The sequence below is a fragment of the Palaemon carinicauda genome, chromosome 3, assembly GCF_036898095.1.
Source record: "Palaemon carinicauda isolate YSFRI2023 chromosome 3, ASM3689809v2, whole genome shotgun sequence".
In the NCBI taxonomy this organism is placed as follows: Eukaryota; Metazoa; Arthropoda; class Malacostraca; order Decapoda; family Palaemonidae; genus Palaemon; species Palaemon carinicauda.
Window position 1 is genome coordinate 146488061 of NC_090727.1, and position 17500 is coordinate 146505560.

Sequence of the window (17500 nt, forward strand, 5' to 3'; positions counted from 1 at the left end):
AGCTTAACAAGTAATAATAATAATAATCTTGGGTAGTGCCATAGCCTCTGTACCATGGTCTTCCATTGTCTAGGGTCACAGTTATTTTGCTTGAAAGTACACTTAAGCACATTATTCTATCTGTTTCCTTATTCCCTTTCTTCTCTGGACTATTTTTCCCTGTTGGAGCCCTTGGACTTATAGCACCCTGCTTTACCAAATAGGATGGTAGCTTAGCTAATAATAATAATAATAATAATAATAATAATAATAATAATAATAATAATAATAATAATTGACAAGGTGCTAACCTCCCTAAAATTCCTCAAAACCTGCATGAAAACAGGGCCTGGCTCTGTTGTTTTTTGCTCTAAAGTTCTAGTCCTTTTCTTTTTTTCTCTAGGAAATATTAATGATTTTCCTTCTCTAGAAAGATATCTGAAGCTTTATTCAATTCTATTTTTCTTAGATACCTGAGAATCTATTCTATTTTGGAATCAAATGTGTAGTTTCTTCATAGTAAGGTCCATTGATGATACTTTTCATCATCGTAGATATGTAGTAAGAATTAAAAATCTTGAATTATCACTCGAGATAATAACGTTGCAATCAGAATTTATGCCTTTCTTCTCAATTAGACAAGTCTTAGCTCTATTCTTTATCCATTTAACTGCATATCTACCGATACTTCTCCCCCCATCGTTCGAGTTTCTACAGATCATATTCCTTTTATAGAACCTTATACCCCATCTATGATCTTTCTCAGTAACTATCTGCTTTTCTTTGATATCCAGTCATTCCTATCTCTCCTTCGTGTCTTCACCTTACAGCCAGCCTCTGTTTAACAAATTGTTGTTTAACAAATTATTGTATTTATAAAGTCTACACGATTTTTCACCTATTTCTTTCCCTACCTAATCTCCCATCCAGATATTTCCTTATTTTCCAGCGGCATTATTATATCTCCAAATCACTTCAAATTCGTCCTCTAGCTAACACGTAATTCGTATTAACCTTGTGCTCTAAATAATTGATGTACTGCTGTCGTATTTCTACATTTTTTCGATTTCCCAATCTTACAAAACTGAATCAAAGTTGTGTAACCAAAAGTCACTTAATTCTTTTCTGCCCTATTAATATACGCTTCCATTTGGTACAATTGTCTGGTATTTTGCAAATTGTGTTTACGAATTAACGCAAAAAAAAAAAAAAAAAATCCCATTAGGGGGTGGCCATTTGAGCTTGTAATTCCATCATGAAATGATTTAAGGCTTTCAATTAGGCAAATTATGACTAATCAGCGTTTTCTTAAAACCATTCCAAATATCATTGTAACCAACTTTTCATCCGAGAGAAGTTAACATCCATACAAGTATATATACACTATTTACGCAAGACTAATTGCTAGTGTTATGGCTGTATCCAAGTGAGCGGTTTATCGTTCGTTGTCCTTTGATGAGCTAATGAAAAAATAGTTTATTTCTACTGAGCAAAATCAAATGGCAAAAGAATGCCTTTGTGATAATTGGTTTCCAATAAATAGATGTCCAATTATTGAGCATTTCTCCAAAACGGCTGCTTTGAATAGCGTTCAAAATGGCAGTGACGATGTAACTTTTTTTTTTATTTTTTTGTGAATGTACATTTATAAGATTTAATTAACGTGTTGAAGCTGTTCTAGTCAATCTTTGATCCCATTCCCTTCAAAATTGTGGTATTTTTAGGTTATTATTTTAAGGGTGGATTATTTCAACCCCACTTTTCTTACAGGACGGTTTTGAAATTCGATTCTTATTCAATTGATTACAAATACATTTTTTATAATAAGATACGAAACCTTTATTGATTACTTTTCCTGCATTAATCACTTATACTGAGTTTATATTTATTTTATCTACGTTGATTTACCAAATGTTTCAGATCTCTCTCATTTGTATTTTTTTTTCTTATTAAAAGTTACGAATTCTTCCATCGAGATTCAATCTGCCTTTTATACTTCACTTACTGTTAATATCCCATTTCTAAATAGTATTACCTGTAACAATTATAATTCTTATGGCTGCTGGGGTGTAATTAAGATCGACTGATTTCCTGAAAACTAGAAAAAAATTACTTTAGTGTTGCGGAGCAAGCATAAGCGAAACTTGCAAGTCATTTCTAACAAGTGATGCTTTTACCAGTTGCTGGTGTTTTTATCTACATGCCATATTCGACAGTGTTTTTTACCTTGGGTTTTGTTTTCTGCACATCTCTTGCGGACCACCAATGATGTTTAAGGCATGTTATTATAAGCAAACGTAATTTTTTCCTACCAACACATTACTCTTACCGATCATAAGTGTAATCAATCATTCCTCTTGGTGCCTTGCAGCTGCCAACAATGGCTGGTCTAGTTCAGGAAGCGTCACCATGAGCGTGCAAGTGGAGGGATCCCACGTAGCGACGCCTTTGCTCTGGTCGACTGAACGCGGCAGGGGCAGATGAAGGAGGTGATTCGGGGATGCTAGATTCAACGTGGAAGATGTCACCTCGAGTGTCACTTCAGTCAACAGGTCTCCTGGCAGGGTCACCCGGACCACCAGGTCCTCCTCCCCTCGGCCGTTGGTTGCCATGTTACTCATCTGCAAGGTTGAGATAGAATCGTGGGCATGAGACCAGGCCTTGGGGCCTTGTAGACCATTTAACATTCATTTATCGTTCATGTGTAACTGGGGGAATCCCGCAGTTGCACTAGGAATTAACAGTTAAGAAATTGAGCAAAAATATTGTTAAAAGAAACCAAGATCAGAAGTTTAGTAGAAAGTTAAAAAGTAGGTGCAGCTAAGGTCGGAAGGGATGTTGTGATACCTACAGTGCAACGCGTGAGGCGATCTGACGGCATTACCTAAAAAGACATATATATGGAAACCGTTGTAGAATTCTGTAAAGTCTGTTCGTAGCATTATGATACGTTTTTAACAATTTGCCACGTACAGTCGGTAATAGGGCCATTTTATCTGTGCAATAACACGAGCTTTTTATGGTCGTATTTGATTTTTAGTAGGGAGAAAGGTCATCCTAAAAAGAAAAAAAAAAAGAAAAACGTTCAATTGCTTTAATCCAAAAGGTTTCTCAGCTTTACTGGCTCAGTATGACATTGATCTCATCAACCACCGAAATTTGACCTTTTATGTAAAATGTCATAGTTTCCATGCACTACAAATTTTCCTTTTTTAACCCCAGAGATCATAATTATATGAATGGCTTTTATCATTAGTTTTCACATGTTATTCACTATTATTACTCAGCATTTATCTACCTTTGAAATATGTGACCTCAAGGTCTGAAAGACTGAAGATATTAAGACTTTCAAGAGGAAACCGAAGACCTTGTTTTCCAAGTGCTTCTATAATGTGGATTTGACAATAAACGAGCAATACGCTGTGTGGATTTCTGAATACTTTGGAATGTTTACTATAAAATGAATCACGAAAGGTCTTGTAGAGAGTAAGGTTCCCCTGCAGTAAGGTAAAGATAGTAAAGTAAAAAGAGAAACGACGTAATATAAATATCTGTATAATCTTGTATCTTCCATTCCAACTATATCTCACGATTGAAATTCCTATACTCTTCAAGTTATGAAGAACTTTAAACATATTCTAAGCAAGGCAATACATTTTATTCAGTTCTCAGCTCCTTCGGCGATATGGTACTACCCTCATGAAAATTTGAAAAAGTAAATTAATTATGAACGACCTTACATTATAAATTAAGCGAATACTAGTGTACCGGAGTCGTAAAAATTGACGTCTAAATCTTGAGAGATGTGCACGAACACACGCGCACACACACACAAACTAAGTCAACCCTTCCCATAGCCCAGCGGCATAGTAAGAAATATGAAACCAATTGTTCAAATTGTTCTAAAAGCACCAAAATTGGCACACATGTGGATTAATACATTCTGAACAATTTTGGATATGGAGGCATTCAAGATTCTCCCCGTAGCACATTTGGCGGCCATTTTTCAAAATGGCCGCTATTTACCGTTAGCGTCATTGAATATGTACCATAATTTGTCTTTTTGTGGATGCTAAAGGTGATAAGTGTGCTAGAGGTGATAAGTATTGTACAATTACACATACTTCTGTGCTTACCAAATAATTTGGCTACCATTTCACAAGAAAATGAATTTTACTTTGCAGCGGCAGCGTTGGTGGCAGTGACGGCGGCTGCAGTAATAGTATAGTGTTGATAGTCATGGTGCTTGTAGTAGTAACTTGTGGTAACATGGTGGTGTTTTGTGTCTTTGCAGGTGAGGCAGCAGCAGCACCACCTGACATCAGAGACGCGTTGTTCCAGACTGCAGCCATGGCAAAGAAGTTCCAACTGGTCGATACTTTTGAGCAACGTACTCCCACAACACCTCCTGAGACAAACTGGAAGCTGTGTCTTGTATGTCAAGAGGAGACAACAGAGTCACTTGTCTGCCCAGTACTGTCTAAACGCCGAGACCCTGGGAGTGGATACACGACAATGGCTGCAAACTTGGTCAAATTTGATGAACTCGGAGAACTGCCAAGAACTGTTCAGTTACAGAGACTAGATGAAGGACAAGGTGTTGAGGCGACAATGGTTGCCCACCAGGCCAAGTGGCATAAAACATGTATGCTCAAATACAATAACACAATGCTACGAAGAGCAGAGAAGAGACGCATCGCAAGCAGCTCAGCATTTGATAGTACTGACAATGTCCAGGCCAAGCGCGCCAGAACACACTCTTCAGAAGCCACTACCAGCGGCACCTCCTGCTTTTTCTGTGGAAAGTCTGGCACAGAGACCCTACATGAAGTAACAACCTTCCAGGTGGACACACGCGTACGGAAGTGTGCAGCGCAAGTTGGGGACAATGAACTCATAGCCAGGCTCAGCATGGGTGATATGGTGGCTCTGGAAGCCAAGTACCATTCCAAGTGTTTGTTGGCTCTTTACTATCGTGCAAAGACCACTGTAGAAGCCGAGCAGAAAACTGACCATGAAGGTGTAATGTCAAGAATCGTACTGGCTGAACTGGTCCTGTATATCGAGGAAACCCACCTAGAAGAGGGCACCACCCCAGTCTTCAGACTCGCAGAACTTGTAAAGCTATACACAACAAGAATGGAACAGCTCGGGGTTGTTTTGTGCCAGAAAGTTAATAGCACAAGGCTGAAAGAGCGCCTGTTAGCCCAGATACCAGGCCTGAGATCCCACAGCAAAGGCCGAGATGTTTTACTAGCGTTTGATGAAGACATTGGTGAAGCGCTAGGCAAAGCCTGCGAGCAAGACTGTGACACTGAGGCAGTTCACCTTGCGCGTGCTGCACAGATAGTTCGTCGATATATGTTTGAAGACACTTACCAATTCCGTGGATCATTCCCGGGCGGCTGTCAGGAGGACTCTGTGCCAAACGTACTAGTTGCAATGGTAAATATGGTGCTGGATGGCCCCACCATCAAGAATCAAAGCCATTCCTCTTCAACACAAGCAGCTCTTTCCATTGCGCAGCTTCTCAAGTTCAACAGTGTCAAGCAAAGTCGGAAGCAGGGAGCAACCAAGACACAGGAGCCTCCAGCTGTCAGACACAGTACGTCTCAAGAAACTCCTCTTCCAACCTATGTTGGGCTGATGCTGTATGCTGAAACACGCAAGAGAGGACTTGTGGACAAGCTCTTCTCTCTGGGCCTAAGCATCTCATATGACAGAGTCCTACGTCTTTCTGCCCAGATGGGAAACAGCGTGTGTCAGCTGTACCGCATAGAGGAAGTGGTCTGCCCGCCTACCCTGCGTAGCAATGTGTTCACAACTGCGGCTGTGGACAACATTGACCACAACCCAAGTGCCACCACAGCCAAGAATTCATTCCATGGAACAGGAATCTCGCTTTTTCAACACCCAACGTGTGCAGATGAGGGAGTGGATCGTAGCATTGCTCTCACTGGGCGTGATACTGGATCAAAGACGGTTGAGCCTCTACCAGAATATTACACGGATGTACGTCCTGTTGCTTCTTCTGTCAAAGGGCAAATGATCCCAGCTACTTCTGTGACCTCTCTTAGACGCCACAACTGTGAGCAGCACATAGAAGATGAGTATATGTGGCTGGAGAACACGAGAAGTGTTCTCAAAGATGATGTTGAGGCCTGTGAAAACACATCATGGGCTGCATACCATGCAAGGCACCAAGATCCAAAGCAACCAGTCATCACACCAACGTCCCTGCTTCCCTTGTTCCAGGAGAGTGCTCACACTGTGGCAATGATCAGACACTCTATTGATGTAGTCAGGAGTGCAGTTAAACATCTCAACCCAGGCCAAACTCCAGTTCTGACTTGCGACCAGCCACTTTTGAGAAGATTCATCTAAATATCTGTTAAACATTTATTGATGTTAATTCTGATGTAAAAAAAGGGAATTTTGGCCCATCTAGCACCAAACTAACGACACATAATGAAGTCTATGTAATGACGCTAATGTTAAATGGCGGCCATTTTGAACAATGGCCGCCATATCTTCCTAAGGGCTAATCTTGAATGCCTCCATATCCAAAAATGTTTAGAATATATTAATCTACATGTGTGCCAATTTTGGTGCTTTTAGACCAATTTGAACAATTGGTCTGCTATGCCGCTGTACTACCACCCCCTTCCCCTTTCCTAACTACAACCCGTGAGTTTCGGCAATTTGTGGGGAGTTTGTGGTTTCCGATTGTGTTTCTCGGGATACCCCGTCTCACCAGGGTATGACTACTACGTCTCCCCTTACCTGAGGGACGGAGAGAAACCGAGTAGTCATAGGTCAGGCAATGCAACTGAGCGTGACAGGAAAGAAATATGATTATATATTTACACACACATATATATATACATATATATATATATATATATATATATATATATATATATATATATATATATATAATTGTATATAGCTAGACACTTTGTTTTTTTATTATAATACATGTGAGATTAACTGAATAGTCAGATAAGAAAAAAAACATTTCCATACCGGTAAATAGACGTTGTTCGCAGACAACCGTTGTCTGTAGGTGACCTCGTATTCCGGCTTCGTCCGTGGATCAAACTGTTCCTCGCAGTGCTCGGGCCGTATTTCTTCCGGCTCCCAGATTTCACCTAACATGCGGAAGAAACAAGGGATTATTTCAAACTCTGATTAGTATAGACCTTGTAATAATAATTGTACTAATACCAGTGGCATTAGTAGTACATTAGCCTCTTTAAAACCAATTATTATTTGCTCCACATTGCCTTGCCATCTGCCGGACTGGGGTTCGAGTCCCGCTCAGACTCGAGAGTTTCTAGTAGTGTCTGCAACCTCACCATCCTCGAAAGTTGAGGATGGGGGTTGTTTGGGGGAGCCTATAGGTGTACCTGCTTGAGTTATCAACAGCCATTCCCTGTCCCCCCCTGGTCCTAGCTTGGATGGAAATGAGGCTTGGGCGCTGATCATATGTAGCCTGTATAGGGATAATTTCTAGGGCATTATCCTGTCTGTAGGCCATTGACACAGTCCCTTTCTTCTGCCATTCATGAGTGACCTTTAAACTTGCACATTTCAGTAATTGTTTGGTCGATTGCCTAGTATCAGTTGTAAGAGGCTGGGCGGCGAGATGAAAGAGAAGAACTGTGAACGGAGGTAGAGTAAAGGGATAAGTAGTGGGTGCATGTATGAACACAAGGACTAAGATTCTCAACCCTCCTCTTTTATCCGGCCCTAGAACCGATTTAAAATGACAATTTTAATTCTTTCATTCTGCCTTGTTTCGAGTATTGTTTTCCTGTCTGGTCTTCAGCTGCTGATTCTCATCTTACTTTGTTGGACAGGAACCTACCGTCGTCCAATTAGTTCTTTATGCATGTTGCATAAGAATTTTTTTTAATTCTGATCATCCTTTACATTCAGATCTTCCCGGACGGTTCCATCCTGGTCGTAATACTATAGGCATGCAGTTAATTCTAATAGTCATGCATTCTCCATCATGAGGTTCAATATAACACAGTATTCTAGAGGTTTTATTCCAGCTGTGACCAAGTTGTGGAATGATCTTCCTAATCGGGTAGTTGAATCGGTAGAACTTCAAAAGCTCCAACTTGCAGCGAATGTTATGTTGAACAGGCTGACATAAGTCTTTTTATATTTTATATGTGAAATATTTGTTTTGATGTTATTGCTGTTTTTAAAATACTTTATTAATTGTTAATTATTTCAAATATAGTTTATTTATTTCCTTTTTCCTTGTAGCATCTTGCTCTTCCAACTAGGGATGTAGCTTAGCTAATAATGATAATAATAATCAGGGAGAGAGACGACTCAAGTTTTGGCTATAAGTTTCTTTCTACGAAGATTCGAATTCGAACGAAATCACCCTCGTTAACAACAACAACAAATGCAACCGTTTCTAGTGCACTGGAGGACAAAGGCCTCAGACATGTCAATTCAGTTCTTTGGTTTGGCTGGTTTTCATCACCACGCTGACCAATCACGGATTGGTGATGGTTGTAAATTTTCGTCTGATCGCTCACAGCAAAACAATCTAGTATTGGTGGCCTTAACTAGTACAGCTTTGCTGATTAAAGCGATACTCAAAAACCCTTACACTAAGTTAAGGTATCCACACTTCAAAGAATTGTCTTTTTTTTTTTTCTTTTTTTTTAATGCCCAATTCACCTAATATCACTGGCGTTCAAAGAGTAACAGTAGCCTACGGTATATGTCTTTCCTTACTAAACCACCTTAAGGCTTGAGCAACCACTGTTATTTTTACCCCTCCAGTGACATAAATGAGGAACTAATGAAGGAAAAAGTTACAATTACTTAATGGCATTTTATGCCTTGCTGGTACCGAATCCCTGTAAACATGAATTCAGCATCTGTATTTTGCTTTCATGTAATTTCATCCCAAGGAAATCAACAGTTTGTTGGTGCTTAGGTTTAATGAACTCATAACCAACGAGTGAGATCATTATAATTGACAGTTAAGAAACATATTTAAAGATATTTCAAACATTCAGATCCTCATTATAATAGGGTTTAAAAACTCTGAATCCGGGTCTTACATCGGATGCGACAACACTACAATAGGTGCAAATTATAAAGACAAAATGAATGCTCAAAGACAAGACGAGTTATAGAAAAGATTAGAAATGTCTTTGAAGAGCAGCGCTTTATAAGTTAAGCTTTATAAATAATATGAGAGCACAAGAGCAAAGACGCAGACTCCAAGAAACGAAGCTGTTGGAAAGGTTGCATAACCTAACACACTGCTCATTAATGAGGACGGGTCATTCGCCTGATTATAAAAGTTTCACTAATAGAACCAGCGCTCAAAGGAACTTTCACAATATCACACCAGGGAATTTTATGTTATCTACCTCATTGAAGATTGGAAGCTTAAATGTGATTTTCATTTTGTCAAATGAACATTTAATTTTTTGAAGAGAAACTTTATTATTCTCAAAGAATATCAACGATAGGACGCTTTGTTAAAAATTTGCAGTAAAAAAAAACGGGAGAAATCCTGGAATAAATGTTGCCAGGCATTTACCGTTTTAAAAACAGATATATCGACGTAAAGGAGTGATATTACTGTCACCATCACGTAATAGATAAAAAAAAAAAGTGTAAAATTACGGTCGCCTGTATTTTACTGAAATACTGCTGAGAACTGTATAATTTTACGGAGAATTTCCGATTTGAATTACGGTTTTTTAACAGTGTTGGAACGCGGTGCAAGGAAAATAGAAAATAGAAAAACAAAGTATAAAACTGGAAGGAAAATATGAAATGTGTGTCTGAAAGTTAATGAAAGATGGAGATAGATTTGGAATTGATTACGATGATTCTGAGAAGGATCGAATAGAGTTTAAAAGGCATCTTGGGAAAGGGGGGGGGGTGAATAAAACACAAGTCTAATTTGATATGATTCGTGGAAGACACTTGTTAAATGTCAGCCTCATATTTCCATGAATCGAAGGACACGGGAATACCTTACCTAACGAATGCATATTCTCTCTCTCTCTCTCTCTCTCTCTCTCTCTCTCTCTCTCTCTCTCTCTCTCTCTCTCTCTCTCTCTCTCTCTCATAATGATAATAATAATATGAAAAAGGTAATATCATCTTGATGCAATGCTAACAATGCCCTTCTTACAAGATTAAAAAAAATTGCGTCCTGAATTATTAGGAAAATACTTTATTGCCTCGCTTACAGAAAAAATAAAGTGAGAGGAACCGTATGTGCAACTGCATATATATGGAATCATAGAGCAGTAATAAACTCATTTAATTTTCCTAACCTAACCTTCACCTTCTTATCCCTGTTGGGGAGGAAAATTAAAATGCATATCTGGTTCTTCTTTTATTTCTTCTGAAGCTTGGTGGAGATGATGATGATAATGATGATGAAGCTTGGTGGAGATAATGATGATGAAGCTTGATGGGGATGATGATGATGATGATGATGAAGCTTAGTGGAGATGATGATGATGATGGAGAAGCTTGGTGGAAATGATGATGATGATGATGATGATGAAGCTTAGTGGAGATGATGAAGATGATAAAGATTAGTGGAGATGATGAAGATGATGAAGAAGCTTGGTGGTGATGATGATGATTAAGCTTGGTGGAGATGATGATGATGAAGCTTGATGGGGATGATGTTGATGTTGATGAAGCTTAGTGGAGATGGTGATAATGATGATGATGAAGCTTGATGGGGATGATGATGATGATGAAGCTTAGTGGAGATGATGATGATGAAGAAATTTAGTGGAAATGATGATGATGATGATGAAGCTTGATGGTGATGATGATGATGATGAAGCTTGGTGGAGATGATGATGATGAAGCTTAGTGGAGATGATGATGATGAAGCTTGGTGGAGATGATGATGATGAAGTTTAGTGGAGATGATGATGATGAAGAAACTTGGTGGAGATGATGATGATGAAGATGATGAAGCTTGGTGGATAAATTGCGGGTTTATCGATTCATTGGCAGTGGCTCAAATCCCCAATGGGAGAGTTATCATTATCAATAATAGTAATAACAAGAAAAGCATTCTGAGAGTTCAGAACTCCGCCACGGCAGCTTATTTCTCTAAACCAGAGTGTCTTTCCTAGAATCAATCAAGCATTCCCAGCTCTTTACATAACAGTTTAAAATCCTGCAAGTTTCATTACTTTACGATTGAAATTGTATCCGTATGGTTGATGACCGGAATTTGACCTTTTGTTTGACCTTGACCTTGACCTTGAACTCGACCTTAACCTCTGACCTTAAAAGCTCTTTACATAACATTTTAAATTCCCTGCAAGTTTCATAACTTTACTAATAAAATTTTGGCTGTATGGTTGATGACTGGAGTTTGACCTTTTGTTTAACCTTGACCTTGACCTTGGACTTGACCTTGACCTTGGACTTGACCTTGACCTTCGACCTTAACCGATATTATTTGGCGTGAATTTTAATTCACTCGAATAAGAACCACGTTTGAAATTTTTGTGACAACGATGCCCAAACTTATGACGTGAATTTGACATTTTGGTTGACCGTGACCTCGACCTTTGACCTTGACCTTCCAAAATTTAATAATTATCATCTATTTACATAACAGTTAATCCCTGCAAGTTCCATTACTCTACGATTAAAAATGTAGTCAGAAAGCTGTTCACTAACAAACACACAAACGAGGAGTAAAACATAACTTACTTCCAACTTCGTTGGCGGAGGTGATAATGTTTTAATATCATAGATGCTTTGAAATCGAATATGTCAGTAAAAAAAAACCAGAGCTGAAGAAACCCACAAAGACTGGCTGGCTGCATGATGGTGGTCTCTAAGATGAGCGTATACCCTGAAAAGGCTTTTGGGGAACACACCCACAGAAGTGTAGACTGATTGATTGATTGTAATGTGTTTGGTGTCATAACTCTCTCTCTCTCTCTCTCTCTCTCTCTCTCTCTCTCTCTCTCTCTCTCTCTCTCTCTCTCTCTCTCTCTCTCTCTCTCTCGAACCGCTTTTGGCCTACAAGTTATCTGTTGAGATGCTACCTCTTAAAAGTTATTGGGTCCTTTGACCGGCCAGATCGTATAGTACTATAATGAATCCATCTTTGGTTACGGCTCATTTTCCTTTTCCTACACATCCACCGAATAGTCTGGCCTATTCCTTACACATTCTCCTCTGTTCTCATACACCTGACAACCCTTAGATACAAAAAACTATTCTTCACTTAAAGGATTAACTACTGCACTGAAATCGGTTAATGGGTTCATGCCACTTCGTAAGGGTAGAAGAGACTCTTGAGCTACATGAAGAAGCTCTTCCAGGAGAAGGAGACTCCAAAATCAAACCATTGTTCCTTAGTCTTGGGTAGTGCTATAGTATCTGTACTATGGTTTCCACAATCTTGGGTTAGAGTTCTCTTACTTGAGGGTACTCTAAGGCGGGTACACACATGCGAACCGAACCTTGTATTGAAACCAATTCTTGTAACAAAAACGCGAGTGTGGACGGTTCCTCGAACCCGAACCCCGAACCCGCGAGGTTCGAGGCTCGGTTCGCCCTCCGTCCCGGCAATTGTCGGTTTTTTTCTCCCCGAATCAAAGGGAGGTCTCTTTGCACGTTACGCAACGTGTGGACGGGACCTATATTGCACGCGTATCAACAGAGGTGGCTGAACTTGACACCGACTATGAATAAGGCCGTCCATAGAAGAGTCCCTTGTTTTGGTCAGTCAGTACGTATATAAGTGTGTCATTTTTCATAATTTTATGTCCTACCAGTTTTATAATATTTTCAAAATCTGTCGAAGACATTCTGGTGAAATTTTTGTAGTGGCTAGAAACTTCTTGGAATCTCATGTCAGCGAGTTTATTCCCGACCACTGTATTCTACCCTTCTAGTATATAACCTTGATTGCCACCATCTTCTTTTATTTCGCTTCATTTCCGTTAAATAATGTATATAAATATACGCGGCAGCTGCTACTTGCATGGTGGCCATCGTCGGTAAACAACCCGGACAGACTGATGATCGCAGTGGATTTCAATGAAGTTACGTGCTTAATGCGGTTACGGTTCGTCCTCAACATTTTGACACCTTGTAACCGTATATGCGTAACACAGTTACGCATACAAGGTTCGGTTCGCGTGTGTGTACCCACCTTATGCATACTAGTGTTTTCTCTTCCTCTTGTTTTTATTTTCTGATGGTGTGTTGGGCAGGTTTAATACAAGGGCCATGGATGCCTGGTGATTTTCCCTATCTGTTTCTTTACTTTCCTCTAGTATTCATTTTCATAACCGTCGTTAGTGTCTTCCCGTCAGTTAAAGTAGCTACCCTGGAAGGTACTTAAAGTCTTGCATCGTATGTCGGCTCCTACGTTTTATATTTAGTCTGCGGATTGTATGAGTTGCTTTATATACAGTATATCCGTGTACATATGGTTTAGTTATCATTTTTGTTAAGTTTGTTTTCCAATGATGAGACATTTTTATTGCTCTTAATTCTTACTCTGTCTGGAGATATTGACCAAAATCTAATGTTTTGCCAGTATCGTGCAATGTATTGCAGTATTCGTAGACTGCATTGCAATATTTATGTTCTTACAGTTGCATCCAGACAGTATGATATTCTATTATGCTCAGAAACTTTAGTTTCTCAGATGATGCACTTATCTGAGCTCTTTATTCCAAGATTTAAGAAACCAATAATTTTGAAATGAGAAAGCATTCTTAGGGAGAAGGGAATGGTGGTGTATATTCTTCGCTGGTCTATAACGTCCTGCTTTTCCAACTAGGGTTATAGCTTAGTTAATAATAATAATAATAATAATAATAATAATAATAATAATAATAATAATAATAATAATAATAATAATAATAATAATAGTAGTAGTTCCGGAAACCCAATGCTTTACAAACCAAAATATTAAAGGCTCGTGTGTAAATCATCTGGAATAACTAAGCTGTGCATATTTGCTACAAATATTCCTTAAGCTTTTAAATCAGAATAACTTTTGATAACCAACCTAGAACATCTTTGGTCCTCTTGCTGTCCACTGAATCTCTGGCATGGTGGCTCTTACTGGGTCTAACGTTGTGCGACTTTCTTCCAATTGCGCCGGGTGTTGGTCCTGTAAGGCGATGGTGTCAAGTAAAAAATAAAACAGTCATTGGAGTGTCTTGATCTTCACTAGAGCTTTGTATTTCGTTGCACAAGGGCAACCAATTTTTTCTAAGTATTTAATTTTCTCAATCATGATATAATGTATTACGTTAGAACAAGAGAGAGGGGAAGAGAGGGTAGGGCTTAAAACAGAAAAGGCGATAATGTAAGCTGTTGAAGAGTCAAGAAAAGTAGAAGCAAGGAGATATTTTCTAAAGTTGATAGTTAGAGAGAAAAGAATTATCACCTCACTGGATAGGCATATGCTCACAGAAAAAAAAAAAAAAAACCGAAAAGAGTTCCAAAACAGAAATTGACAAAATTCGGATATTTTTAAATGGCCTAGGTGTTTTAGACCGGCCTTATTTAGAATATATATCTTAACCATTTCACTGCCATTGGTGACTTAGTCAAAATTTGAAAAAAAAAGTTAACAACTTTTAAAATCATCTCAACCAAAGCAAGTTGGTATTCACTGGAGAGGTCTTGATGAGAACTTTCCTATAAATATCAACAAGCTACGGTTTGTGTGGCAAAAAATTTGCGACATATATAATTTCGTTTGAACTAGGTTAATTGGAATAAATTTATATTTTGTTGAAACCAGAGTAATAACTAGGGGACGTGGCTTGAAGGTTTTGAAGGAAAGGGAGGTTCGATTGATAGTCATTCAGTTTTTTTTTTCATTATTATTGTTATTATTATTATTATTATTATTATTATTATTATTATTATTATTATTATTATTATTATTATTACAGAGTGTTCGTGTTAATTCGGTATTTGGTAAGCTGTTTCTCGAGTTGAATAGATAAATGTGGGCTCTTGAGCCAGTATGACAAGCTGTTGTCAGATTGCAAACTTCAGAAGTTTTGCCAATGTTTGTGGATTGATGTTGATGATTGCATTGTGTATTTGATATTGGAGTGACTTTCTGCTTAGCCATGAGCGCAAAAAAAAAATGAAGGATTTATTCGGTGTGTTTATTATTAAGTGCAAGTACTAAACAACAGAAGTTTTGTTGAGTTCACCACTGGCAGTATTATTATTATTACTAGCCAAGCTACAACTCTAATTAGAAAAGCAAGATACTATAAGGCCAATGGCTCAAACAGAAAAAAATAGCCCAGTGAGGAAAGGAAATAAAGAAACGATATCAGAAGTAATGAAAACATTCGCCACAAGTTTGAAAAAGGTTTAATCGTTGTTGGTCGAGTACCTTTGTGATTCCTATCAGTCTTCGATGTCTTGAAGTCCTCTTCGTCCTCGTCATAATCTTCGTCGGGGTTCGACAAGATTTCAGCTAGAGCTCGGATGTCAACTTCAGAAGGGTAGGAACTGGTCATTCTAGAGTTACGGTCAACACGTCAGTAATAACTCCTCGTGATGGGGTCCAACTGTGAAAGAGAATGAATATGATGAATACAAGTGAAACCTCAGTTTCCAGAGAAAAGAGATTATTCGTTAGTTTTGTGGTATTTCTTCCCCCATCCGGTCTCCTAAATTAGCAAGGTCTACAGCTACAGTATATTGGGATAGGATAGGTAGGGGAGGGGAGGGGGTAGTTAGGATTGTAAGGATTGGAGGGGACAGTGTTAAAGTGAAGTGCAGTGGGAGGTGAAAAGATTGGGGAAGACCCAATAGCTCTTTGTTGTTGGATTTTTTGCTGTGACATTATGCCTTTGGACTTCCAGGAGATGAGTTTTCTTACCAGCCTCCGAGGGACTTGTGTATTCATGTTTATTCCTTTTTTGGGGCTTCCAAGCCCCTTTGACGAAGGTCACTGACGTCGGCTCCTTATCAGGATTAACCATATTGAAGAATAGACGAAAGTTATTGAACCTATCTGCGAAGTACACTCAAATAATCAACTTATCTAATCATATTAGTTATAATTATGTAGCTTTATGTAATACGGTCTTTCTGAGATATTTATCTCTACGGGAACTAAATCTCTAATATAATAAATCGTACATTTTTTTCTTTTTTTCAAAATAGATATGGTTTATATTACTGAGTGAGGATTAATTGTAAATTCTGATATTAGCTCTGCCAGAATGGTTTCCTTAGTCTCGATCAACTAAAATTTTCTGTTGTTCTTTTAATCGCCATCCGTAGCAAATAACAAACAGAAAAAAAAAATTCAGTAAAGTATGGTTAAATTTTTGCCATTTTGATGCATATCTAATTCGAAACAAAAATAGAATTATTCTCTCTCTCTCTCTCTCTCTCTCTCTCTCTCTCTCTCTCTCTCTCTCTCTCTCTCTCTCTCTCTCTCTCTGACAAAATTCGTCCCAATGTCATGCCACGCTAATGTATCTCTTGACAAAATTCGTCCCAATGTCATGTCACACTATTGCAATCTCTAAACATTGTACATTACCCATCGCTAACGACATTGACTGTCCCACTACGTATGACCTAATCGCTATTGGGCCACTCTTAAACTGTGTATATATCAATTGCCACCGCCTCTCATTGGATGAGAGCGGGTGTCTTGATAGATTAGCCAGTCTCCCCCGAGTGCTGACGCAAGCATAAACACATCTGTCCTTTTCTAGCAAGAAAGACGTGGGGCACCGTTTTTTTATCTAGCTCCACGACACACTGTCCCCGGCCAATCTAATGTTGACGATTGCGCATTTCAGGCTTCAGCTTTCCCACGGTTAATGTCAGGTGGTTGCGAACTCCGTAGTCGACCCCTTTTATAATATTATTTCTTCCCCTCATCGTTTGAGTTATTTCTATTTCTACATATGCTCTTCTAAGAACTCGCAACTTTAACCTTTTCCTCAATTTGCCTGATATTTTTCAACTACATCTGTTTCTTGCTTTTATATATATATATATATATATATATATATATATATATATATATATATATATATATATATGTGTGTGTGTGTGTGTGTGTGTGTGTGTGTGTGTGTATATACACATATATGTGTGTATGTATATATATGTATATATATTATTCATATATATACATATGAGTATATACTGCATACTGTATATATATATATATATATATATATATATATATATATATATACATGTGTGTATATATATTTATATATATACAAATATATATATATTTACATAAATATATATATGTATATATCTAAATATATATACATACATACATACATACATACATACATACATAATATAGGTAGATAGTTAATTAGTTTAGCCTTATTTATCATTTATTTCTCATTTGCTACACTTCAGTTCTGTTCATGACTTTTTTTTTCATATGAGGTTTCCATTTTGCAAAATTATATTTTCTTGCTCCAAATGAGTGTAATTATTATTA

General features: G+C 38.2%; 1 protein-coding gene across 1 annotated transcript in view; it reads right to left on the reverse strand.

The window, feature by feature from the left end:
* Window positions 1-1843: 1843 nt before the first annotated feature.
* The window catches only part of LOC137637919 (dynein axonemal assembly factor 6-like), a 17248-nt gene continuing 1591 nt past the window's right edge, over window positions 1844-17500 (reverse strand). Inside the window, exons 2-5 of the mRNA XM_068370028.1 lie at window positions 15404-15581; window positions 14048-14152; window positions 7006-7130; window positions 1844-2600 (exon numbers count right to left, since the gene is read on the reverse strand). Of these exons, the coding sequence (XP_068226129.1) occupies window positions 2328-2600; window positions 7006-7130; window positions 14048-14152; window positions 15404-15530 (630 nt within the window). The 5' untranslated portion in view covers window positions 15531-15581 and the 3' untranslated portion in view covers window positions 1844-2327. The remainder of the gene's footprint in view (window positions 2601-7005; window positions 7131-14047; window positions 14153-15403; window positions 15582-17500) is intronic.